Below are 26,088 nucleotides of genomic sequence, written 5' to 3' on the forward strand. Positions count from 1 at the left end.
CAGGTTAACACCCTGACCTCAAGCACCAGCATCCCATTTGGGTGCCAGTTCAAGTCCCATCTGCTCCACTTCCAATCCAGCTCTCTGCTATGGCTTGGGAATGCAGTGGAAGATGACCCAAGTCCTTGGGCACCTGCTCCCACGTGGGAGACTCCGAAGAAGCTCCTGACTCCTGGCTTCAGATCAGCACAGTTCCGGCCATTTCGGCTAATTGAGGAGTGAACCAGCAAATGGAAGACCTTTCTCTCTCTCTCTCTCTGCCTCTCCTCTCTCTGTTTAACTCTGACTTTCAAATAAATAAATAAATAAATAAATAAATCTTTAAACAAAAAAGCAAGTGAAAGCAGCTACCTCCTTAATAAGAGAAGGAAGATACTACAAAGGAACCAGCCCTTCATCTTGGTCATAAAGGATGATTTTATCAGGGGAGGAGAGACAGGACATTGGGACTTACAGAGAGTCAGGGAGAAGCCCACCCATGAGGGAACTGCCAGAACTTTAGTATGGCTGGGGTCTAAAGGAATGTGGTGAAATCGGGGTCCAAGACAAGGCTAAGATATGCGGTAGAATCACATCAAGGCTTTTCTCTGTATACTTTATTATAGAATTAATGTTTTATCTACTTTCCAAAAACATATTTGGCTGCTCAAATGACATTTCAATCTTATAGTATGATTAAGCATGTATAAATGACACCCCACAGGTCATATTAAGGCCAAGGGGAAGAGTTGGGTGGCCTGTGTTTCTGCAGCCATTTTTCATCTTGTATGTTTACTGAGCAACTGTGCATTGAATACTCTTTATGTCATAAACAAGTTACTGACTTATTAAATATCCTTAAGGAACTTTCAAGCTAGCTTAGCAGATTACATAAGAGATAGCATACAAGAATATTTGCTGGTGAGTCAAAGGATAGTATCAATTCAAAGGAAGAAATGGAGTAAGTGGGAAAGGAGGAAGTGCTGTATGTGGAAACAAGGGAGCAGTGGCCTAAAGTGTGGAATCCAGGGTCAGCAAGTTGATCACTTGCCTGGGGCTAGGGTTTCCTGTAGCACATCACTGAGTATCCATCCACACTAAGTAATAGCTTTTTAAATGAAATGAAGTCTTTAAAAAACCTTGTAACAAAGGCTGTTCCTGAGTTTACTTTTGATCCATTTTAAAAATCTCACTCAAACCCCAATTGAACTCTTAAAAGTAAATATTTTGCAATATGAAAGTATTTCCTGGCATTAAGATCCTTTCAAACACTAAACATTGCCAGAGATTTTCTAGCTTATCCCATGCTGTTTGAATGCATTGAAAAGAGCTTTAGTTAGTTTTTTATGCTGGCTTTAAACTTTCTTTTCAAAGAAAAAATCGAAAAGTATAGCCATTAGCCCGGTGTGCACAAAAGCATTATTATCCTATCTTCATCTGCAAGATACCTGCATCTTTGGGGAAGAGGAGTTTGCCTTCATTGTTTTCCTATAGACTGAATTTTAGTGATAATTCCTTCTGCCTTGAACCAAGAGTGAAACCATATAGATAAGGGCCACCACTACTTAGACATCAAAGATGAATATAAAAATGGTTTCTGGTAAACTTAGAACCATTCGTATTTTATATGTTTTTCTAGGTAAAAATTTCAGCTTTAATTGGACTTTTCAAATGTTTATTAAAAGAGGATTCAGAGAAGTAGTTGTATGAAAGTAAAAAGCTTGATATAACCTTAAAGTATATTGTGTATTTTATTGCAATATTTTATGCATTTTTCTCAAAGACATTTTTTACAAATTTAGTATCCTACCATTGTAATGTTAACATGCAGATTTCTTTATTTTCCTAAAATGATACACAACCACATTTCTTAATGGCTGCTTCCTATTGTGTTGAATTCTATAACGTAACTTAACAATCGCGTTATCGTTGGATATTTGTGTTGTTCTCTAATTGTGTAAATCTAGCATGCAAACTGGGAAGGGACATGTTTGCACCGAAGGTGGGTTGTCTGATCTACTAAAGCAGTGTGCAAGCAGAAAATGGACGACAGAAGGTGATTCCTCCTTCCTTGTTTGTGCCAGAGCCCTCCCTTGTTGACATACGAGCTAGCCTTGGTGCCATTTTCAGAAGCTTTATTTGTCTCACTTGCTTTTTTTTGGTTTGGGCAAAGCTTAAATATAAAAATCCATCTGCGAAGCATATTGTATATTCACATTGAAGGCTAAAAACTCATTTTTAATTAAAACTTTATTCAGCACTCATGGTTCACTTTGTCCTGTTTTTATTATGAAACACTTCAGTCTTCTTCCTAAAGCACATATGTCTTGAACATTTCAAGATGTTCCTTGTTGTTCATGCAAAACTGGTTTCTTTATGCTGTCAGCTCACTGCCATATGTTCCGCTGTTCATTTTGCTTCCTTTACTGGCATTTATGTAGGCAACATCTTGTATGTAGCACAAGTTAGTTTCATTCCCTTCTCTTTTATAAAACTTGTCAGAAGGTAAAATAGCAAACTGGAAACATTGAATAATACTCTGGCATGTTAGGTTTTGGTGATTATAAAGGATGTAGCTTTTCTTAAATTCCTGATGTTAAGTATGAAGGCGCTATATGTCCAGTAACACCAAAAGTCTTGCCATATGTGAACAATTACAATTAAGATACCATTGGTGTTACCTGTCAGCAACACACATTATAGAAATTCTAATTCTTTGGTATCGATTATTAAACCAAATGTGAGGATTGGGAGGTAGGGGGAAGGAAACGAGAAAATCAAACTACCCCTTTTATTTTCAACAACACACCATCATGTTGTCAGCTGGGAGTTTCTTTGCCAGACTGCCCACAGCATACAAGTGGTTTTGAGATCAGATGTGTTATACCTCAAGTTAGGTATAATGAGAGCTGAGTTAGTTTAAAAAGTGGTGATATTTAAGTTGAATCTGAACTGAAAAGGCAATAATATATAAAATGATATTAGAAAGTTTAACCTGCTTTTAAAGAAAATTATTAGTCAAAATAGACTTTATATTCTTCATAATGCAAGTCCTAAAGCAGTCAGACTTCTGTTATGTGACCTCTAATGAGTTTCGCATACCTGGATTTTTCACATAGTTCTTAATTATGTTTAAATTGTTCCTTTAACTATGCTGACTGGAACACTTCTGAATCGATCACATATTTCCTGTCCTCCTTGAACATACCTGAGCTGAGCCTCAACTCCTGCAGCAGCCAGTGTAGTGCAGAGCTGCTGTGGGAAGACAGCACCAGCGGCGTCTGCAGGGACTGCCCCGCTGCTGCCTGTCTCACTTCTGTTTCCTTCTCAGCATTTGTCTCTCTTGGGTGTTTGTCCTTCCCTTCCTGACAACTGGCACAAATTTCAGCATCGAGTTTTCCTTTCCAACTTCACTGCTTATGTTACGGAGTATACTTGGATCCAGGTTAGCAGTTTGATTTGTTTGTCTTAGTATAAAACAAAAACAGAAATGTCCTGAGTCAGGGGCCTTTTAAGTATTGCTATTATGTAATCAACTTTGACTGTCGGGAGCATTCCTTTGTTTGCTTCTTGTTTAATCTAGATGAATGCACGTGCAGCTGCCAAAGCGGGTATGTTAGTGTGAGTGTTGACCATCTATTCCCCTCAAGTCCAGTTTGGCACTTAAGGATAAAATCATTTTGGTCTGATATTCTTAATTTTATAGACATTTTAATATGCGAGAAACATAAAAGCATTTAGACACATTTAGATTCTTTCATATGATCTATGTATCACATAGCTTCCACCTCAGATAGATTAGAATGCATATCTTAGATGTTTTGACCTAGGATTAAGGGTGATGTGAAAGTGATTGCATTGGGTAGAAACCATACTCTGGATTTTGAATTGCAGGCTTCTCTCAGGCTAGCAATATGTGCTCTCTTGCAATGCTGAGCAGCAGCAGTGAGCGGCAGCTCCCGCACAGGCACCCAGTCACCAGGGCCCACAACCAGCACTCTACAGCGCACCACGTCACTAAGCTAGGACGGTTGGTAGGTTAGGTGTAGCACATGTATTTTTGATTTTTGACTTAGAATGTTTTCCTTGTTTTGGAAACATAACTCCATTGTAAGTTAAGAAACTGTAGTTTTGCACAACTTACGTTGCAGAATTCATGATTGTACCAATACAGATCATATGGCGCGCTCTAATTACACTCATGGTTGTTTCTGTGATCTTTGTAAGGAAACCTTTCTTTAGTTGAAACACAGATAAAAAAGAAGCTAAAATAGAGGGTTTTGAATATTTTGTATGACCATTTGGAAATGGGCTAATAATTTTTTTAATTTTTTTGAGAAATACTTTATTTATTTAATTTCATTAAATACATCCTGAACTATATCATACAATTGATAAGAGTTCTTCCCTCCCTGAATGAAGACACATAGCCATGCACACTTAGTAAACAACCTAGTAGGTCTCAGAAACCCCTGCACACATCCTACATGCCTGTGTTTGTCTATGCAATGCACATTTGTTGAGCACCACAGCCCTAGGCACAGTGTGGGTGCCAAAGAAGGAGTGCATAGATGTGAATGACACTCTGACCCTGCTCTTGAGGGACTTAGAGTCCTGAGGTGAATGAAACAGGTTGTGGGGAGCAACTCGGACTAGACTAAGTTACTGGAATTAAGACTTATTCTATGCATCTGCTCTCCCACAATATGGCGCTGGGAGAGGAGGAAACAGCTTCTACGCAGCTGCCTCTTGCCAACTTGAGTGATGACCTCCAGGAGCTGATCCTGCTCCTGATTGGAGGAGAGCAGCGTACTTGGCGTGTGGGCAGCCGAGTTGGGATTGGCGGAAGAGGACTATAAAGGAGGAGAGAGACAACATGCACCAGGAACATCTAAGGGGAACATCTGAAGGAACACCTGTGCAGCCCCCGAGAGAGCCAGCCGGCGGTGTGCCGCTCCCCCGCGGAAGTGGGGAAAGTGGCCAGGGGGAACCGCCCTTCCATGGAGGTGGAAGGGACGGTAGCCAACCCGGGAAGAACCAGCAGCAAACCCGGGGAGGGCCAAGCAGACAGAAGAACAATGCAGGGTCCTGTGTCGTTCCTCCACGAAGAGGGGGAGCGACATAATGGTGCCGTGACTCGGATAGGAAGCCTAGGCAGGGTTTAGTGTCGTTCCTCCATGAAGAGGGGGAGCGACATAATGGTGCCGTGACTCAGATAGGAAACCTAGGAGGGAAGAAACGGGAAGAAGTGGGAAAATACCGGAGAGAGAGACTAGCAAAGAGCCTAGGGAAAAGCCGGACAGAAAAGGTGCCGGAAGAAGCTATTGAAAGCCTAGGCATAGACTCGGATACGGACTGTGGGAAAGAAGTTAGGATTTAAAGTGAAAGCAAGAAGAAACTTAGACTCGGATGCGGACTATGGCAGGGAAGCTAGGAGATTGAAAGCGAAAGTGAAACCTGGAGGAGGCTTGGACTCGGATGCGGACTGTGGGGAGAAACCGGGAGAAATGAGAGGGGAATATTGTTGTTGGAAGAAAAGTTAGGGAAACATACCGGGTAGAGAAAAATGTTAGGGAAATTGAAGCCGCGGGGGCAGGCTGAGGTGGAGACGTAAGCCAGCTTGGAATTCTTCAAGTCAGCCCGGGGAGCAAAAGGCGAAAATCTGGAACCAGAGGCAGAGACATGGGCCGCCAGGTTGGAATTTGCCAGGTTAGTCCGGGGAACTTGGACTGAATGCCGGTGGCGGAAACGTGAGCTACGCTGTGTGATTCGCAGAAGCTGCCGCGCGCAGAGAGAGCGCGCGGGGCGTGAATAGATAGGGAACGCAGGGCTAGTGCGAGGCCGTGGTGCAGGCACGAAGGGGCGCGGAGACCGCGGAGTGCGCGCGCGAAGCCGGGAAGCCGCGCAGATGAGAGAAGCGCGGGCTGAAGTGGCTCAGAGCCGGGAAGCCGCCGAGAAGCAGGCGGGCGCCGGGATGCCGCAGGGATAAGAGAAACAGAAGTTTATAAGTAAAATGAGAGAAATAGGAATGCTGGTAGATAGAAGTAAAATAGGAGAAATAGGAATGCCCGGAGATAGAGAAATAGAGAAAAATAAGGCCTCCCCTCAACATGGCAATGAGAGAGCTTGGATTCGGTCTGCCTGATTAGGGAGGTGGTGAGCACCTGCGGGCGGCTAGCAGCTTATGCGCCGCAGGTCACCAAAGACAGGCACGAATTAACATCAATAAGTCTCCCCACAACACCGCAATGAGAAGGCTTGGATTCGGTCTGCCTGATTAGTAAGGCGATAAGCACCAGCAGGCAGCTCGACCAGAGTATGAGCTGCAGGTCACCGAAGACAGGCACGTTATCAACACCAATAAGTCTCCTCACAAGACGGCAATGAGAGGGCTTGGATTCGGTTTGCCTGATTGGTAGGGCTTGTAAGCACCTGCAGGCAGTTCTAGCAGAGCAGAGCATGTGCTGCAGGGCACCAAACTCAGGCACACATCAGCGCCTAAAAACCTCCTCACAACATGGCAAAGAGAGGACCCGGATTCGGTTTGCCTGATTGGTAGGGCTTGTAAGCACCTGTGGGCAACTCTAGCAAGCAGAGCAGAGTATGTGCCACGGGGCACCGAAGACAGGCGCGTATCAACGCCAAAAATAAAAAGAAAGGGGGATCTGTGGGGAGCAACTCGGACTAGACTAAGTTACTGGAATTAAGACTTATTCTATGCATCTGCTCTCCCACAATATGGCGCTGGGAGAGGAGGAAACAGCTTCTACGCAGCTGCCTCTTGCCAACTTGAGTGATGACCTCCAGGAGCTGATCCTGCTCCTGATTGGAGGAGAGCAGTGTACTTGGCGTGTGGGCAGCCGAGTTGGGATTGGCGGAAGAGGACTATAAAGGAGGAGAGAGACAACATGCACCAGGAACATCTAAGGGGAACATCTGAAGGAACACCTGTGCAGCCCCCGAGAGAGCCGGCCGGCGGTGTGCCGCTCCCCCGTGGAAGTGGGGAAAGTGGCCAGGGGGAACCGCCCTTCCATGGAGGTGGAAGGGACGGTAGCCAACCCGGGAAGAACCAGCAGCAAACCCGGGGAGGGCCAAGCAGACAGAAGAACAACGCAGGGTCCTGTGTCGTTCCTCCATGAAGAGGGGGAGTGACACAGGTGAGTTGTATTTCAATCTGGAAAATACGGTGTATATACACACACACACGAACTCTAGAGGCTGAGGGAAGAGTGAAAAAAAAAGATGAGAAGTGGGTACGTGAGTATAAAATGCTCCTTTCTGTTTCAAGGAACAAGATAACTGCATATTCTCAATATTGTGAATGCTAGAGCTGCTTTCATTAAACATTTTTGAAGGCTGTTACTATCCCATCTTGGTAAAACGAACTATGCCAGGTAGAGAATACTGTGGAGACAAAAGGGCAGATAGGGTTAATTCTGCTAGAGGAAGGGAGGATCCAGGGAAACTGGTGCAGACATCTGAGCCAGGCCTTGAAAGACGCGTGAACTTCAGTAGGCAGAGATGCGCATAAAGATGGTACTGGCAAAAGGAACAGCTGGAACACAGGGAGAGGAAGTCGCTGCAGTGAGGACGGCGCTGTGCTGCCACATCGATTCTCTCCTGATAGAGTAGGAAGTACTCAGTGTGGCGCAGTAAAAGCCAGGGGCTTGATCATACCAGCTGAGTTTGAGGGGTGTGCACCAGCTGTGTGAGTTGGCAGCAAGGGGCAGAAGCATTCTGGATCTGCATTTCTATATCTGAGAGAGAGACACGTAGCCCAGGGCTGCTGCGCTCACAGCTAAGAGAGGCAGCATTCCCACGGGACTCAGGGGCTCTCCCAGGCGAGTTGGGAGGACTGAACCAGATACTCCACCTCACATACTTTAGCATGGCAACCGGCGTGTGGTAAGCACTCAGTACATGCTAGTTACTTCCATCGGACCACCGTAATTTTGAAGATTGAATTCATTTGAAATCCTTTTTATTTAAAGGTTTATGCAGCTTTGTCATTGTTAAAGTAATCTATGTGTTCCTTAGAGTAATTTGAATGGGATGGAAGATGTTCTCTGCTTAATTTACTGAGCTTCATAATTTGTTATATAGGAAATATACATAGTTAAAACCAAAAAAACACATGAAAACAAAATTTTAAGAAAATAAATCCCCTCGCATTTTGATTGAGCATCTTCCCACTAGTCATGAATCATTCGATTCATGCCATTCATCCTAAGTACGTACATTTTGGGTGGGGTGGGGGGGACCAACTTTCATTATCTGAAGGAATGGTACAAATTAAAGTACGCAAGTGGATGTTTTGGTACAATGTCTAGCAAAGGTAAAAGTAGCCCCAACATGCACGCACTGCCGAGGGGCACTGCCAGGGAAGTTAGCCTAAGGCTTTAGCTCTCACTAGCAATGTGTCCCAGGGTGTGCTTGTCAAAGAGATAACTCCGCCATGCCAGATTCGGGGCCTCCACCTTGCACACGTTGGTTACGTGGTCACCCAATTCTTTGATGGACTTCACCTGCTCATTCGGGTAATGCGTCTCCAGGAAGTCACACAAGTGGGGGTCACCTTTGTCCGTGGCCAGTTTGTGCAGTTCCAATAGTGACTGATTCTCACTTTTTTCCAAGTGCAGTGCACACGCGACTGCATTCAGCCCACTTCCCCAGTCATCATACTCTGGTCTCTGGATGTCCTGAAGGAAGATTCGGCCCCCTCGCCGGTTCTGCAACTTCATCAGTTTCTCAGCGGGCTCCCTCTCCTCATGAGACTGGTGGAAAGAGTATTTGGCAAAGTTCTCCGAAGCCACATCATCACGGTCAGAGTAGTAAGACTGAAAGGAGAATATGGACACGTTCATGGACAGGTCGACACAGGAGGCGTCGAGCTCCAGGTGGATCCGGCGGTTGATGGCGGGCTCCGGGTCCTGGTGGTAGTTCTGGCGCACCTGCAAGGAAGACACGGTCGTCATGGCAGGCGACTGAGACGCAGAGGCGGAGGCTGCAGGGAGCTGGAGCTGTGGCGGGCCTGGGGGCCGTCCCCGAGCGCTGTGAGAAGGTGGCCGCGGGCTGGCTCTGACCGGCCGCCTGGGGCAGGGGTCGAGCGCCGGTTCCGTCCCAGCACTGCTGAAGCAGGAAACCCGCAGCGACTCTCCGGGAAGAACATCTCAACTACGTTGATTTTTATTAACAAAATCTTGCGTGACCACTCAGTGTTTCCACTGGGAACATTTTCTAACAGAGTTTTGTGATTCTGAAGCTGAACGATGTTTGTTTTTTCCTCCTCTTTTATATCTAGAAGCAAGGTTATTTAGAATGGGTTAGTTGATAAGAACATCTGACTCAGAAAATGGGACAGCCATGAATTTGGCTGAGGATTCAGAAACATGGCTAGGGGTCAATGATTATTACCCAACTTCAAATGTCAGCAAACACTTCAGGGTTGCAGGAGACAGAAAGTAAAACACATAAGGTTTAATGGGCTTTGCTATGGGGTTCTTTGGGGGCAGTTTGCATGGAGTTGTTTGCTGAACACATGATTGTCTTGTTGTGACTTGCCCATCTGAATTAATTGAGGCCCGTTACCGTTCTGTCTTGTGAAATAGAAAATAGGCAGTAGCGCCTCACCAGTGCCCATGGAAAAGGCAGTCATTCAGTCAGGGTCTATCTGCAAAGAGCTAGGCTGAAGAGCCTAACAAGGCTGCACCTACCACGCCACAGGCAGGCAGTCCAAGGAGGCTGCTGAGCCGTTTAGGACTTGGAGTTTGGTGGGCAGGGTGTTCATTAGACACTACCCTTGCACCCAGACCACTGGGGGGAAGGCGGGGGCGGGGGGCAAAGGGATGGGCAGGAAGGGAGGTTGGTCGGACATACAAGCTGACAGCAGCCTCAGCCACACCCATAGGGAGCTCTGGGCTAATGTCCTGTTGGGCCAGAATGGCCATGTCTTTACTGTGACTTACGAGTTGTTGGATATGGACTGCCCCCGAAGGGTGGGGCCGTCGGCAAGGTGGCTGTGCAGGTGCGGCGCCATCAGGGCTGCTGAGGCTGCCAGTTGAAGTGTTGCCGGCACCTGAGGTGACAGGTCTTCCCTGGCAGGAGGGATCTGACAGTCCCTCTCCCTTTCCTTGCCTCCCTTCCTGCAGCACCCAGTCCTGTTGCAACATGTGCACCTGTAAGCCAAGCCAGCTTGCAGAAATGTGACAGGACGAAGAGCAGCTCCACCCTCCTAGCTTCGCCCACAAAAGAAAGTCTCAAGTATTTCTGTATTCCAAAAGTTGTTCACACCAGCGGACAGCACCACCACTGCCAACACGGAAGCTCAGGGCTGACAGCTGGGTCTATGAGGAAGCCACGAGCATCACCTGACTCTATCAGCAGACACTGCTGGGTAGCAGGAGAGAGAAAAGAAAATGCATAAGTTTTGATGGATTTTGCTATGGGCAGTTTACTTTGTGCTTTTCCCAATCAAGAATTATTGGAAATGTTTACAGCCCTAATCTCTTTCAGATGCGCAGATATAAATAACTATTTGGCATTGCCAGTGGAATATCCAGTGCGTACCTGAAAGTCAGCGTGCTTAAATCAATTCACTTTTACTTCCTTCTCAAGATGAAATCTAGTTCCTGTACCTCCATGCGTTAAGCCATCTTCCCTCGAGGTCTGAACCCTGGGACTTGTTCTTGGTCTGTTTCCCCCAGAGTCAGCAAGCCCTGCAGTTTACTTCAGAAATGCCTTTTACGCCCAGTCCTCACACTCCTCTTCACTGCTACTGTCCTAATTCAGGCCCTCATTCAAAGGTGGTTGTCTTTTTGTACTTGTTCTAATTTTTAAAAATCAGAGCAATATAATCTCCTGGTACAAACAGTGCAGTACAGCTTATGATAAAAATCAAGTTCCCCTTCCTTGCCCCCCACTGCAGGTACTAAGGGACAGCCTCCTTTGAATGGTCTGCCCCAGTGTTCTGGTGGATGCCTTCATAACTCTAGACATTATGCCCTTAGCTGTTATCTTTTTTTTTTTTTTTGACAGAGTGGACAGTGAAAGAGAGAGACAGAGAGAAAGGTCTCTTCTCCATTCACCCCACAATGGCCTGGCCGCTGCGGCCGGCACACCACGCTGATCCAAAGGCAGGAGCCAGGTACTTATCCTGGTCTCCAATGGGGTGCAGGGCCCATCCTCCACTGCACTTCCGGGCCACAGCAGAGAGCTGGACTGGAAGAGGAGCAACTGGGACAGAATCCGGGGCCATCCTCCACTGCACTTCCGGGCCACAGCAGAGAGCTGGACTGGAAGAGGAGCAACTGGGACAGAATCCGGGGCCATCCTCCACTGCACTTCCGGGCCACAGCAGAGAGCTGGACTGGAAGAAGAGCAACTGGGACAGAATCCGGTGCCCCGACCAGGAATAGAACCCGGCATGCTGGCGCCACAGGCAGAGGATTAGCCTAGTGAGCTGTGGCGCCGGCCCTTAGCTGTTACCTTAACTTAGGCAAGGCAAGACCACCCTCCACACTGAAAGATGAAACTTGGATGTTTACTGCCTTTCCCCCTTTTCTCCTACTCGTATTTCATTGATAACATTTGTAACTTTAGTAATTGACTGAAACCTTTATTTCTTGCCCCATCTACTTTCAACAGTCTCTTGACTATGTCCATTGCAAGAAGACAGATGTTCATACTCCTATCTGTCCATCCCTGCCCTCCCAATCCCATATTTTGCCACTGCATGCTTATGTTGTCAGACTTGTTAGTTTTCCATGCTTCCTATTCATTTTTTAAGATTCTATTAACATTTTGTTTTATTTTATTTAGCACATCCCTGCTTACCCTTCAATCCTTTTTAAAAAAAACTATGATGAAATATACACTATACTGGGGCCAGTATCGTGGTGCCGTGGACTCAGCCACTGCTTATGATGCTGGCAGGCTGTTTGGGTGTGGGTTTGAGTCGCAGCTGTACCACTTCCGATCCAGCTCCCTGCTAACATACCTGAGAAAGCAGCAGAAGATGGACCAAACACTTGAGCCACTCAGATGGGAGACCCTGAGGGAATTCCTGGCTCCAGTCTTCAGCCTGATCCAGCTCCAGCTATTGAGGTCATTTGGGGAGTGAACTAGCAGGTGGAAGATCTCTATCTCTGTCTCTTCCTCTGTCTCTAACTCTGCTTTTCAAATTTATAAAATTAATCTTTAAAAAAAGATTAACATAATATTTATAATTTTAGCCATTTTATGTGTACAATTGAGTGGCATTAGATACATTTACAGTGTTGTATGCTCATTGCCTCTGTATTCACAAAGTTTTGCATCATTGACAACATAAACTCTGGGCCCACTACCAGTATATCTTCTCTCGCCCCTCTCCCGGTCTGCTGGTAACCTCAGTGTTAGTTTGTCTCTTTGCATTTCCCATTCTAGGGACCTCTGTAAATGGAAATGCATGACATTTGACTTTCTGCATCTAACTTATTTCACCCAGCATAGTGGTTTCAAGGTTCATCCACGTTGTAGAATATATCACAATGTCATCCGGGCAGTGTTTGTTGTTTGTAGAGATCTGTGGATCCATACAGCTGTGGATGGGCTCTCCCCTTTCCATCTGAACTGCTACTGCAACAACCTCCTATGTGGCCGTCACTTAGCAGTCTCTGCCTCTGCGATTTAGTCTCTTCCTTTTGCCAGAATGTCTTTCTTTAATAAATATGGTGCTGCTTGGTTGTATTCATTGCCCTTACTCTCTCCAACTCAGTCCAATTCCAAGCCACCCAATTTGTAGTGGCATTCAGTGTCATCAGTAGCACCTCTGTCCTGTCTCCAAGCTCTTCTAGGTTCACTCCCACATTCCTGTGCTTCAGCCACACCAAGTACCTTACGCTATCCACAAAATGCCAGACACTTTTACCCACTCATCTTGCTTACAACTGTTTCTTCTGTTTCAATTTTAGCTCATTGTTTCTCTACACTGAAATCGCTACTCACAGAATAGAGTTAAATGTCAAAATACAAATTAAATGTCATTTTTTGTGATGGTTTCCCCAATTCTACCAGGTAATCCATTGTTCCTTTCTCTGGTTGCCAAAGTATTTCGTGTGTGCTTGTAATTCCAGTCCTTCTGTGATAGTGTGCTTACTTGCCTGCCTCCTTTATTCGATTGACTTCTATTTGCACTGCAGATTGTTCTAAGTGTTCAATGACCCTAGAAACACAACATTCACAAAGGATGCTTCAGTAGTGACCAGTGCGATGCGAGTAGGGCTGAATGTAGAATCTTAAGTCTGGAGTCAAGGACCAATTTGGCCACCAAGTGGCAAGCCTTGGACGTATTATTTCATCTCTCTGACTTATTCTTCATTTGCTTATGATCAACATGCTGGAGTGGTGATGACTGACGTGGAAAAAACAGTGAGGATGTAATTTTGCAGTTAATGATTCATATGAGTTGTTTTTATATTGTTTGTATAAATGGTTAAAAACTGCAAGGATGCAGTTTATTTAATTTTTATTTTCACTTTATTGGAAAGACAAAGACAGAGATAGAGATGGAGAGAGCTTCCATTTGTTGGTTCACTCCCCAAATGCCTGCAGAAGCCAGAAGCTAGGCCAAGTCAAAGCCAGGAGCCTGTAACATAAGCCTAGACCCCTGTGAAGGTGGCAGGGACCCAAGCATTTGAGTCATTGCTCTGCCTCCCAAGATGTGCATTGGCAGGAAGCTGGATTTGAAGCAGGAGAGCTGACACTTGAACCAAGCACCAGGATATGGGATGTGGGCATCCCCAGCAGCATCTTAGCTATTGTGCCGAACGCCTGTCCCAGATGCAGAGTTTAACCAGTAATGGGAAGAACTTCTTTCTTTTCTTTTTTTTTTTCTTATTTTTGACAGGCAGAGTGGACAGTGAGAGAGAGAGACAGAGAGAAAGGTCTTCCTTTGCCGGTGGTTCACCCTCTAATGGCCGGCGCGGCCGGCGCGCTGCAGCCAGCGCACTGCGCTGATCCGATGGCAGGAGCCAGGTGCCTCTCCTGGTCTCCCATGGGGTGCAGGGCCCAAGCACTTGGGCCATCCTCCACTGCACTCCTGGGCCACAGCAGAGAGCTGGACTGGAAGAGAAGCAACCGGGACAGAATCCGGCGCCCCGACCGGGACTAGAACCCGGTGGGCCAGTGCTGCAAGGCGGAGGATTAGCCTATTGAGTTGTGGCACCGGCCTCTTTTCTTTTTAACAACAAAAGATTTATTTATTTGAAAGGCAGAGCTACAGAGAGAGAAGGATGGCTAGAGAGAGAGAGAGACAGAGAGAGAGAGAGAGAGATCTTCCACCTTCTGATTCACTCCCCAAATGGCCACAATTGCTGGAATTGGGCCAGGTGAAGTCAAGAGCCTGGAACTCCATCCAGGCCTCCCACATGGGTGGTAGGGCCACAGGTACTTGGGCCATTTTCTGATGCTTTTCCAGGTGGGGCTCATATGGGATCCCACGCAGTGACTTAACCCTCTGCGCCACAACACCAGTCCTGGGAAGAACTTGCCAATTGTCGATGTGGCCCAGTGATGAGTGCTGTGTCTCAGGAAGGAGTCCTTCCCCCACTACTGGAATGTGCCCACAGAGGGCTGCCTTAGCTGTCAGCGAGGTGGCTCAGAGAGATCCTGACCTGCACTGAAGAGCCCAGACAGGCTGCACCGGCTCCCTTCTGAGGCTCCTTCCCATTCCGCACCTGTTTAATTCAAAAATTTACATACAAACCACACAGAGACATGAACCCAAACTCTTGAGTTGTTTTCAGAAGATAGAGTATAAAGCCCCCCTGCCCTTAAGTGAAAGTGGTGACTTTTATAGATCACAGTGGGGCTGGTGCTGCAGCGTAGCTGGTAAAGCCACCACCCGCAGTACCAGCATGCCATAAGGGCGCTGGTTCGAGGCCCGGCTGCTCCACTTCTGATCCAGCTCTCTGCTATGGCCTAGGAAAGCAGTAGAAGATGGCTCAAGTGCTTGGGCCCCTGTACCAGCGTGGGAAACCTGGAAGAAGCTCCAGGCTCCTGGCATTGGATGGGTACAGCTCCAACCATTGTGCCAACTAGGTAGTGAACCAATGGATAGAAGATCTCTCTCTCTCTCTCTCTCTCTCCCTCTCCTTCTCTCTCTGTGTAACTCTGACTTTCAGATAATAAATAAATAAATCTTTAAAAAAAGATCACAGTAAGAAGTCTGACATTTCTACTTTGTGAATCTTAGCTAAAGCTGAGGTTTGATTTTGAAATATGAAAGTAAACTGTGACTACCTCAATTTAAGTCTCTAGGATTTATATTTATATATAACCTTTAAATCCTCCCAACTCTTTGCCCTGAGAACAGAAGCTGTAATCTTACTTACAGCTACAAGTCTAGAGAGACACTTGTTCTAGGTTAATGGAAAACCAACGACTGCTTTTGCCTGGGCTCCTAGAGGTTTCCATCACCTCCTGATGTGAACGCTCATACCCAGGGACACATTTGTGAGTCTCACATGTTAAACTGGGCCCTTTGTAGGCTATGCTCAATTGCAAATTGCTTCAAAAAAAAACATTACAGCCTGATATTTTCGAGAGCGCAGTTTGTTTTTAGACACCATCCTTCCGCAGTCGAAAGCTGCTGCTTATCGTTGTTACTGCTAATGGCAAACCTACTTTACCCTCTGAAAACAACTTCTCGGCGTCTTATTTGTGCTGTCACCACTCAAGCAGGCCTGTGGCTGACTTTCCCTGAACGTCTCCAACACCACCAACCCCCTGCCCTGTGCCCTACCCCAAGCGGAGAAGGGTGGAATGGAACAGGGCACACACAATGCCAGCCTTGGGAGGGTCCTGATAGTCCATCTCATCAGATTCAAGACATTGCCCCTCCTTCTACTAGGGATGAGGAGCACATATGAGGTGGGGGTGACGTCTCAAAGCAAGCGGCACCAAAGCTGAGCTGGGGCGCAGGTCTTCACCTCTGCTCTGTGCCCTGGGGGAGGTGGGTTGGGGTAGAAGCTCTGAAAAGTTGTAGGGAGGTGGTTGTAGCTGTCATGGGTGACTGCCAGCTGGCCATCGGACAAGGGCCTTGGTAGAGTCCTTGATGTCTTGCAAGCACGTCACCCCCTAGGGCCAGGGGAGACATGAGCCTGAGAACAGGGCCTTGATGAAGGAGGAGAGAGCGAGGTGGAGGTGGAAACTCAGAGAAGCGTCACAGAGGCTGATGTGCTGCCCCGAGACTGGGGCAGCTACGGTACACCTGGTGGACTAGTGCTACTCTCTGATACTCCTCAAGCAGCTTTGCGTTCTGAAGTGAAGAGGGAGTTGCTGGAAGGTAGAAGAGGCTGCCTGGCTTTTAGTTCTCTGGTGCTGTCCTCCGGTTCACATGGGGACACCACTGGCCCGTCTGAAAAGGCAGCGATGTCTGTCTGCCACCCTGGAGGAGCTGTAGGAGTGTGATAAGACCTCACACCTGGTACAGCCTTGACACTCTGCAGTCCATGCACTGGATTCCTCATCCTTCCTCTTGGTTATGGCGGAGTTAAAATATGGAATGGGGGCCGGCGCTGTGGCATAGCAGGTAGAACCACCACCTGCAGTGCTGGCATCCCATATGAGCACTGGTTCTAGCCCCGGCTGCTCTACTTCCAATCTAGCTCCCTGCTGATGGCCTGGGGAAGCAGAAGAAGATGGCCCAAGTGCTTGGGCCCCTGAACCCATGTGAGAGACCCGAAAGAAGCTCCAGGCTCCTGGCTTCAGATCAGCCCAGTGCCAGCCAAAGCGGCCGTTTGGGGAGTGAATCAGCGGATGGAAGATCTCCCTCTCTCTCTGTCTCTCTGTCACTGTCTCTATAACTCTGACTTTCAAATAAATAAATATATCTTTTTAAATATCCTATGGAATGAATCTAACAGGCACACATTCATTCCCTCACTCATTGGACATTTGCTGAGCGCCCTGGTGCTGTGCAATCCCTGGAAAAGCACAATGCCTACCTTCAAAGAGCACCAGACAGTGACGCAGGAGAGGGAAATGTGAACACAGGCTACGGTAGAAGCCCAGGGGCCCCCAGAAGCCAGAGGAAGGACCGCAGCCAACTTGGGTAGCTGTGAGAGGCTGCAGGAAAGGTTGGCAGGAAGAGACGATCCCTGGAAGGGAAGGAGGGCACAGGTGAACATTTCAGGCAAAGAGGGAGTCACGTGAACAGTGGTGTGGGATGGGGGAGGGGGACCGGACATGCAGACCTCGGGCCTCTTCGAGCAGTGCAAGTGTTACATTTATGAAGATGCAAATGTACCTGTGACCTGTGTGCCCACAGTGGACGCGTCCAGGGCCTGGTGGTGACAGAGGCTTCGAAAGGTCAGCCTCGCCTCAGCCCCTCCCCTGCCACACCGGCTTGCCCACCACCCGGGACACACTTCCAACTCCGAGGACCTGGGCGGCCGTCATTGCTCCTCTGACCTCAGCTGGCGCTTCCGCCTCCAGAAGACTCGAGTTTCCTCTTGTGTGAGATACAGGGGTCTGCTGAGCTGGCCCCTGAGGTCCGCTGAGCGTCCTGCACTGCTGCAGTTTGTCGTGGGCCTCTAAATCCCCTCCCCCGCCAGCCCACCTACAACCTCTCCACCTTCCAAAAAGAAAGCTCTTGGCGTTCCTCCCGGGATCCAGACTCGAGTCTCGCGGGTTTTTCCTTCCCACCCCAATGCCTCTCTGATTCCATCGTAACAGTTAAGGAGAAATAGCTTGGTCCTCAGAGAACTCAGAGCCTCGCTGGAGGACTAGAGAGCTCCAAAACGTGGACACAGACACCACCGCACCCCAGTGCCTAGAACAAGGTGCGGCCCGTGATGTGGTATTTGTAACATGCAGTGACAAAATGGGAGGAATCTGGGTTGTGAAACCTCCAAACCCAAGGAGACCTCAGAGGCTCTGTCTGCCCCTCGGTCTGTCTGGAGCCCTGCCATCCAGAACCCCTCTGCACTGCCCGCAGTGGGGCTGAGGCCTGAAGGTAGAGACGAGGGAGCGCTGTCCCCGCGGAGAAGACTCCAAGGGCGGAAGGCGGCAGGCCTTGCCCCTTTTCATTCTGCAAAGCCCCAATTCTAAGTCTGATTTCCGGCCAGCTGACTGTCACGGTGTGGTTTTCCAGAAGCAGCGGGTGAGACCAGGCGCCAGCAGTTTATCTGGGAGAGGATCCCAAGAAACACCCCCAGGGAAGGGGGAACTGAGACAGGGAAGGGGAAGGAAGCCTCACCGGGCACCTGATGCACCTATTAGTGCTCTGGGCAGCTGGGTCCCAGTGCCTCTGAGGATTCGAGGGGGGTGGGGGTGGGGATCCTAGAACAAGCCTCCAAGGTGTCCCACTTGTGGACGTGGACAAGGACCATGCGTGTTCTCACACCCTTGTTCACTACTGGTTTACGGCTGCTCCTGGGTGCGCTAACTCCCACCGCGTCCAGCCTGTCGTATGCAGGCAGGAGCAGGCGCTGAGCGTTTTCTGTAGCAGAGGAAAGTTCTGAAGGGGGTTTCAGCTGTAAGTCTCAGCCAAAAGGCAGAGTGAGTGCACAGGGGTGTGGGCGCTGGCAGCCCCTCTCCCGTGGCCGAGTGCCCAGTAAACCTCACAGCTCTGCCTTAGAGGTAAGAGGCTACAAATAGGATTTGTAAGGGGAAAATAAATACATCCAATTGATGGTCGCAAAGGACTAATAGTATCTGTATTTTATGGAAACTCATTATGCGCTTTGTATCCTCAACTTTCCTACATGCTGTCCTACCTCTCATGACCTATTCTAGAAAACCCCCATTCATTTTCCATAGTCCGGCAATGGTCACTTCTTTTATGCCCTTTACTGATTTCTGTGATAGAAGCATCTGCTCCCTGCTCTTTGCTCTGACAGCTTGTTATGCTAGCACTGAAATACCCTTGCCGTGTCGCGTCCTGTCTCCTTGCGTGCTCATCTCACCTGCTACTAAGAGCACTAAGAATCGCTGATGGTCGTCAAGTGCTTTAGTTATGTGTCAGGAACTCTTCAATACTTCATTTTAATTAACTCATTCAAACCTCTGAATAATCCTATGAAGTAGCTGTAATTATCCTTTCCATTTTGTGGATGAAAAAATCTAGGACAGAGAAGTTAAACAATTAAGCAATGTTCCCAACATCATGTAGTTATTGAAAGATAGAACTAGGATTTGGTTCCAACAGGTCAGTCTTCCAGGTCCCTGCTCTTAACCCCTGTGCAAAACAACCTCTCTTTGACTGGAGTAGAGAATGGGATCAAAGGTCTAAACTCTGGGGATGTTTCTAGCAGTTTTTACAGGGCCCTCATATCATGCAAGAAAAGATGGTTTATAGAGATTCTTCAATAAGAAATATGCAAAATATAAGATTTGTATTGAGGAAGGATCACTTTTGTTAAAGTACATGGGATCAACGGAAAGAGGAGACACCAGGAACAGAGGGAAAATTTGAGGGGTTGTGAAGGTGACCCAGGGAAGAGAGGAAGCCCCAAGTTCAGCATGGAACCTCATCTTCCAGGCCTGCACCGGCCCCTCCCCAACACTCAGAGCTGCTTATCATGCATGTGCGACTGCAGCTGGCCACAGGGCATGGGGGCTGGAAGGAACCCGAGCTGTATCTGCCCAGTGGGAAGCCTTTTGCTCACTAAGGACTGGCAGAGGCCCTGCCCACACACACTATCCACTCCAAACAGCTTAAGCTATTTTATTCCTGGCTGTGTCATGGTTTTCCCTACTTCTGCATTTTGAATATCTGGTTTCCTCTGCTAAGATGCTCTTTGACTCATTCGTTCTTTCCTTCCATTTATTCATACAACTCATTTTTTAAGCACCTACCATGTGTCAGAATCCTCTCTGGTGATGAGGATTTGGTGGGGAGCTCACAATCTAGGGAGGAGATACACATGAATGAAATAATCACACAAATGTAGCAGTATACGCTCAGACCCATGCTTTGAGGGTCAAGTCAGGGGGCCTGTGTATTGGCTGCTGGGGACTCATCTGCTTTGGGATGCAGGTGGCTGTGGTGAGATCATGAATGGGACAATATGGCTTCCCCTAGGAAGGGACTTGAGTGCTGAGGTGTGATGAACAAGTAGGAGCTAACCAGGCAAAGATAGTAGGGATGGGGGTGGCCCTCCCTCCTGCAGTCACCCACACATGCATGAATCTCTGAGCCACTTGAGATGGGTCTGGAGTGGAGTGGAAGTTCAGCAGGGAGGGAAGGGGCTGAGAACCAAGGCAGGAGGGTGGAGCTTGGAGAATGAGGAGGACTCTGTGAGAAATTCTCATAGCAGGCTGCCAAGGGACTTTTTAAAATAAACAGGTTTATTTATTTATTTATTTATTTGGACAGGTAGTTATAGACAGTGAGAGAGAGACAGAAAGGTCTTCCTTCCATTGGTTCACTCCCCAAATGGCCGCTACCCCCAGTGCTGCACGGATCCAAAGCCAGGAGCCAGGCGCTTCCTCCCGGTCTCCCATGTGGATGCAGGGCCCAAGCACTTGGGCCATCCTCCACTGCACTCCCGGGCCACAGCAGAGAGCTGGCCTGGAAGAGGAGCAACTGGGACAGAATCTGGCACCTATGTGGGATGCTGGTGCCGCAGGCGGAGGATTAACCAAGTGAGCCACAGCGCCGGCCCCAAAATATCTCGTTTTAATTTGTGCTTCTATGTTGTAAAATTCTTCCCCTTCCCAAACTTTCAGCAAAATCCTTTGCACACAAGTGATGTGTGCGCACAGCTGTGGGGAAATCAGGGCGATGGCTGAGTACTCAGTGCAGGCCAGCGGGGGACAATGGGGAGAGCAGTCACCTGGCACAAGGCACAGTGAGGAAACAGGCAGCTAGAAACCAGAATTTGGAGGCAGCAGTGACAGGAGCTATTCATGGAATCAGCTACACCTCAAAGACACAGACTTTTGTTGGCATCCAATTGTATTAGTGATTAGTGTGAAATGATCATCAAAGATAGCATTAAAGAGATATGATGAGAGCAGGCACAGCTTAGGCAGCTGGAAGAAGAAAGGGACATTCCCACGGTGGTCTCATTCTAGTATCCAAGACACAGTTGTTTAAATGCCAATGTAAGGTCCCCGAAAGTCACTACCCAGCCAGCCACAGCCCAAAGTACACGAAAAAGTCCTTGGAGAAATGATTAATTGGACATGTATTTGTTGAACGCTTCTTATTTTTGGGGTACAAAGTCACTTGGGAGCGGTCCTTGGGCCCTGCCCCTTCAAGCACTCAGTATAGGAAGGAGAAAACATGTGATCAGTTCTGTGATGGGGCAGGTGCAAGCATGGTGAGAGTAGTAGAGCTTGACCCACCCGGGGCATTAGGACAGCTTCCTGGAGAGGGGACACTTAAATGTGGGTGCCTGGCAGGCAAAGGGAGAGAGGCAACAGGCCAGAAGCGGAGGCTCCTAGGTTGTCTATGCTGCCTCCTGCTGGTCTTACCCTTAAGTACAGAGTGCTGGGCCTTGATTCCTCTTGTTTTCAACAAGTCATCTCTTTACCACTCAATCCTAGGACTTTGTGGTATGGTGCAGCTTTGTGCATGTTTGAATTTGAGAGTAGGAAGAGCTGGAGTTGGATAGGGGCAAGGACCGTCCATTGTTCAAGAATCTCCTGCCCCAAATACCAGCCGCTACCATATTTAATTCCATCTTTGGCCTCTTACTCCTTTGGCTCTGACAACCACCACTAAGGAGACACCAATACAAACAAAAAGCCCTCCACAGTATACATGTGCTGCAAATAGATTCCTGGAGCTTAAAATCAGAGAAGATGTAGAGGCAGAGGAAGGGGAGTAGGGAATAACAGGGAGCATTTGGATTTTTGCAAATTTCTTGCTACTTCTTTTCTTGTAGACTCCACTTTTCTAACCTCAAGACACACATACTGTAAGAGTTCCTAAGTCGTCTTAACAGAGGTAGGAATGTGAGACAATGTAATGGAGAGCTGGAGTCCCTGGACCCAGGGTGAGTCTGGCTGTGTGACCCTGAGCACACTGAGTGCTCTCTCTGGCCCGCATTTCTGCACTTGTCAAGTGAGCAGTTGGTTAGATGCTCCTCAGGGGCTCTTGTAGTCTCAGCCTCTGTAGCTTCTGGCCTGGACAGCGAGCAGGTAGACAGCCTGTCTCTGTGGCTGGTCAGGCTTGGGCCACGTGTATCTACCTTAGCTAGACAGGGCTGCAGAATCATGCAAAGTAGCCCCAGAGGAAGACATTGATGGCTAGCAGGATGATGGCGTTGACATCACAGATGCTTCTCCAGAGTGGCTCCTCCTCGATGCTGGTCAGCTTCTGCTCCAGTGCAGCCTTCTCTGATGGACTCAGGGTCTGCTCTGGGGCCCGGGAGAGCCCACAGAACCAGCCCCAGAGCAGCTTTCCCCAGGACCTGTGTGGGGCTGGAGGAGAAAAGCCAGAGGGGGAAGGGAAATTGGGAGGAGAGGCAAATGAGAGAGCAGGAGGAGAGATGATGAGAAACCAAAGAAAGGGGTGAGGATGCCCAGGAGGTGGGGGGGTGGCCTTTTTTGCGAAGCCCAGGCAGGTGCCAAGGCCGGCTCCAGACAGCACTGACTACAGCCAGACAGCGAATGCATCTCATCACTGCAAGGGATGCGTGCTGAGGACGGAGCATAAGGCAGTTCGCCCAGATTCAGAGCGTGAAGGAGCACTGCCTGAGCTAGGCAGGGCCAGCTCCGCCTTGGGTTGACCAAGGCCGCACCCAGATCACTCGGCTCCTCTGAGCTGCAGGTTCTTCTCTCCCAAATGCGGCCACGACAGATGCCCTGCTGAGCTCCAGGTTTTCTGAGCGTCAGATGGGGACAGAGACTTGACAGCGCTCTGAAAAGCATCATGGCTGGAGCCGGGCATGAGGATCTGGTGAATAAAGTGCCCTCACTGTGCAGGAGGCTGAGTGAGGCACACACCGTCTCCCCAGTGTGGGCAGCATTAGAAGGAGGTACAATTCACCAAAAAACAAAGAGAAAGTAAATGTTTTAAAGTTAGCACATAGCATATTAAAATAATATAAAACCCTTTCACTGTGATGGAAAAGAATGCACTAGGAATGGATGGTTTATTATCTGAATGGCCTTAGAATGTAGTCCTTGGTAAGTCCAATGCAACCAGAGGGCATCAGAGAAGCAAGGACTCTGGGTACCATCCAATCTGGCTCCCTCATTGCGCAACAGTGAAGGTGCAACAGAGGGAGGAGACCTGTTTAAGGCCCCAGGGCCACAGAGCTGCTTCCACAGCTCCAGCTCACCCCCAGCTCTGTGTGCCTACCTCTCTCATTGGATTCTGAGAATGGTCCTGGAGGTAGAGGATGCACAGGGCTCTCTGTGAGTTCACGTGCCCTGGGACTCTGTGTCACAGCAGCAGTGACCAAATGCTATGCAATAGCTCGGTAAATCTACATCCATCTAAAACCTGGAACACATATGCTGCTTTTAGATCTACTCTGTCATCCCTTTATTTGGGAATAATTCACACCACCTGGCTTATGTCTACTGCATGCCTAGTGGGAGGCGTGCTCCTGCTGTGTCCATTCCGGCGGGGAGGGGCATTTGCACACATCAGTGCCAGCCCGTCCCTGCCCTTTCACCCCTCCTTGGTGGTGATTTGGGGAGGAGCATGAATTTCCCTCATTGGACTTCTTAACCAAAGAGGTGCTTCTTTTTTCTCCTTTGAGAACAAGGCACCCACAGGAAGCGGGTGCTGCTCTCTGCTCTCCAGGGCTGGCACTTCCCCTTGGCCTGGGGGCCAGCCGGGGAGAAGGTCTTGCTACTATGAGTCTGCTGTTTCTGGGGTTCGGTGGTGGAAAGGACCGCTTAAGCTGTCCCCTTCTCTCTTCCCTGGGGAGTCACCTGTGGGGTTCTTCCCTCCCTCTGTCCTCCCTCTCTCGGTAGCTATTTTGTTGTTAGGTTGCTCTCTTCCAAGCTCTAAGTTTTACAGGGGTCACTGCAGTGATGGGCGCAGTAGAGAGAAGCATGGGCCTCAAAACTTGAAGAGACAGGGAGTTACATTCTGCGAATCAAAATACACCAGAACCAACTGGGCTCAGTGATGAGAGGGTGACTCGGTCTTCGGGGCTGCCTTATGAAGTGAGCCTGTATGCGTGTTGATGTTGGATGCTTTTTGTGGGGACCATTGGCCTTGGCCTGCTGCAGCTTGGACAGGAAGCTGTGAACTTTAGATTTTGGTGGGATTCTGGAACTTAGCAGGTCGTCAGCTCTAGGCACGTGACTGCTTCCCCCAAGTCAGGGTCTTAAGCAAAATGAAGAGTCACAGTAAGGCTGGCAGCCTTCTCAGGCCTCAGGGACAGCCCAGGGCCCCTAGAACTGGTTAAAGACCTGAGCACCGAACACCATGCCATTGCCAGCCGCATGGCTCAGCAAGCGATGCCCTGATAGTCTTGTCTATGCTTGGAACCTGCTGGAATCATTCCAAGTTCGACACGCCGGAATCTGGGTCGAGAACTGAGGTATCGTCCAAGGTCCTGATGGAGTTAGGCCAATCCAAAGGCAGAAAGCAGCTGCTAGAGGACCCCCGCCCACCGTGGAGGCATCCTCTCACTGAGGCAGGACTTGCACTCAGGGTTTCCTTCGCCTGGCATCTGTCAACCGCAAGGCCAAGCGAAACTGACTTTGGACTTACCAAATGAACTGATTTAACTTTTTGAATTTGAAAATTTGCCTAGGGAAGTTTATAGTTGGGAAATCTCTATAATGCCACTGTTCGTTGGTACCTAATCCTATGTATCATGTCCAAAATAGATACGTTTTATCTTATAATAATTTTCAACATTAGGTACTAGATGGTTTTGCAGGAAATTTGATGAATGGACAATGCTAACTCAGTTGCAAACCCCCAGGAGGCAAAATCAACAGCTGCAGGAGACAGCCCTGGGTGTGGTGGCTGTGGGGGAACCTTGTGGAGACAGACACAGCTACGTGCACACGTGGCCACTCTTGACCCTTGAGGGCCAACCATGCTTTGTGTGGCTGTGGACAGAATCGCACAACACAGAAATGCTTAATAAAAGTGGTGCTGAGGTCTGTGGGGGAAGGGGTGTCTCTAGCCTTCCATGTGGAGGGAACTCAGCAGGTGGAACCCTCTTGCTCTCTGCCCGGGGCCCATTCATTCAGGTGGATTTGGGAAGGATAAAGAAGACCTTCCTGCTTAGTCCCTCCCTCCTTCACAGGCTAGGCTGCGCCCTGGATCAGTTCTGGAGGTGACTGGATGCAGTGTCTGTCTAATCCTGGGGTTCAGTGTTAGCAGGTGCACCTCCCCGGGGGTATAAACCAGATCTCTTGTCCTACGCTTTATCAGTAATGAGGGCAATATTTTCACCCCCATCTGCCTTCTTCATTTGTCTGTTTTTTCTCAAGTAATTCAAGGGCATTATGGGAAGGGTGATATTTTGGGGGCTTCCTCAGAGACCCTATTCCCAATGACCCCAAACGGGGGCTTGGTGGGCCCTGGCATGGTGTCTGTGTCCACCGTGCATTCCCCTGTGTGGCCCCAGCCTACCTGCCGGCTTCTCCCTGCCCTGACTGGAGTTCTCTGCTGCTCCACTTCCTGCAGGGCACGCTCCTGCCGGCCTCTCCGATCTCCCCGGAGAACTCTCCAAGGCCTCCTCTTCTTGGCCAGGGTGGGGGCAGTCGCGCGTCCACCAGGTCAGGCGGGCGAGCTAGAGGAAAGCAGGCAGTGTTTGCAATCCCTCCCTCTGGCTAGAAGCTGCAGACAAAGCGAGTCCCGCTCACGGGAGGCTGCCAGAGCAGCAGCAAGGAGCACCAGGAGCAAGGCCAGGGCGGGGAGCCAAGCGAGTGGCCCAGTGGGAACCCTGTTTGTGAAACATGAGCACTTGCCCTGTGCCAGGGTCCCGCCCGGTACTGGCATTCAAGCCGAGCCAGGCACAGGCCTTGGCCCCAGGGAGCTCGCAGGCTGGGAGACACAAGGCTGCGCAGGGGGTGAGTACTGATAACAAAGGCTTGGAAGGTCTGTGACAGAGCTGATTTTTTTAAAAAGTTGGTTGTTGGCGATGTAGAGTCACCGCGGACTTTAGGCAGGGGTGGAGACCGGATGTGAGGGGATTT

General features: G+C 48.7%; 2 protein-coding genes across 2 annotated transcripts in view; both read right to left on the bottom strand.

Annotated features, from left to right (window-relative positions):
• Positions 1-7,797: 7,797 nt before the first annotated feature.
• LOC100339493 (ferritin heavy chain) lies at positions 7,798-11,221 on the bottom strand. Its single transcript, XM_070076984.1, has one exon. It carries the CDS (start codon positions 8,952-8,954, stop codon positions 8,379-8,381), a length of 576 nt encoding a protein of 191 aa, XP_069933085.1. The 5' UTR covers positions 8,955-11,221; the 3' UTR covers positions 7,798-8,378.
• Positions 11,222-20,291: 9,070 nt separating this feature from the next.
• Positions 20,292-26,088, bottom strand: part of SLC5A9 (solute carrier family 5 member 9) — a 32,884-nt gene continuing 27,087 nt past the window's right edge. The window contains exons 14-15 of the mRNA XM_008265286.4: positions 25,523-25,682; positions 20,292-22,392 (exon numbers count right to left, since the gene is read on the bottom strand). Of these exons, the coding sequence (XP_008263508.2) occupies positions 22,184-22,392; positions 25,523-25,682 (369 nt within the window). The 3' untranslated portion in view covers positions 20,292-22,183. The remainder of the gene's footprint in view (positions 22,393-25,522; positions 25,683-26,088) is intronic.

This window comes from Oryctolagus cuniculus, chromosome 7 (assembly GCF_964237555.1).
Source record: "Oryctolagus cuniculus chromosome 7, mOryCun1.1, whole genome shotgun sequence".
Taxonomy (NCBI): Eukaryota; Metazoa; Chordata; class Mammalia; order Lagomorpha; family Leporidae; genus Oryctolagus; species Oryctolagus cuniculus.

Coding starts and splice junctions, on each gene's coding strand:
- LOC100339493 (XM_070076984.1), bottom strand. CDS start 8,954: ATGACGACCGTGTCTTCCTTGCAGGTGCGCCAGAACTACCACCAGGAC.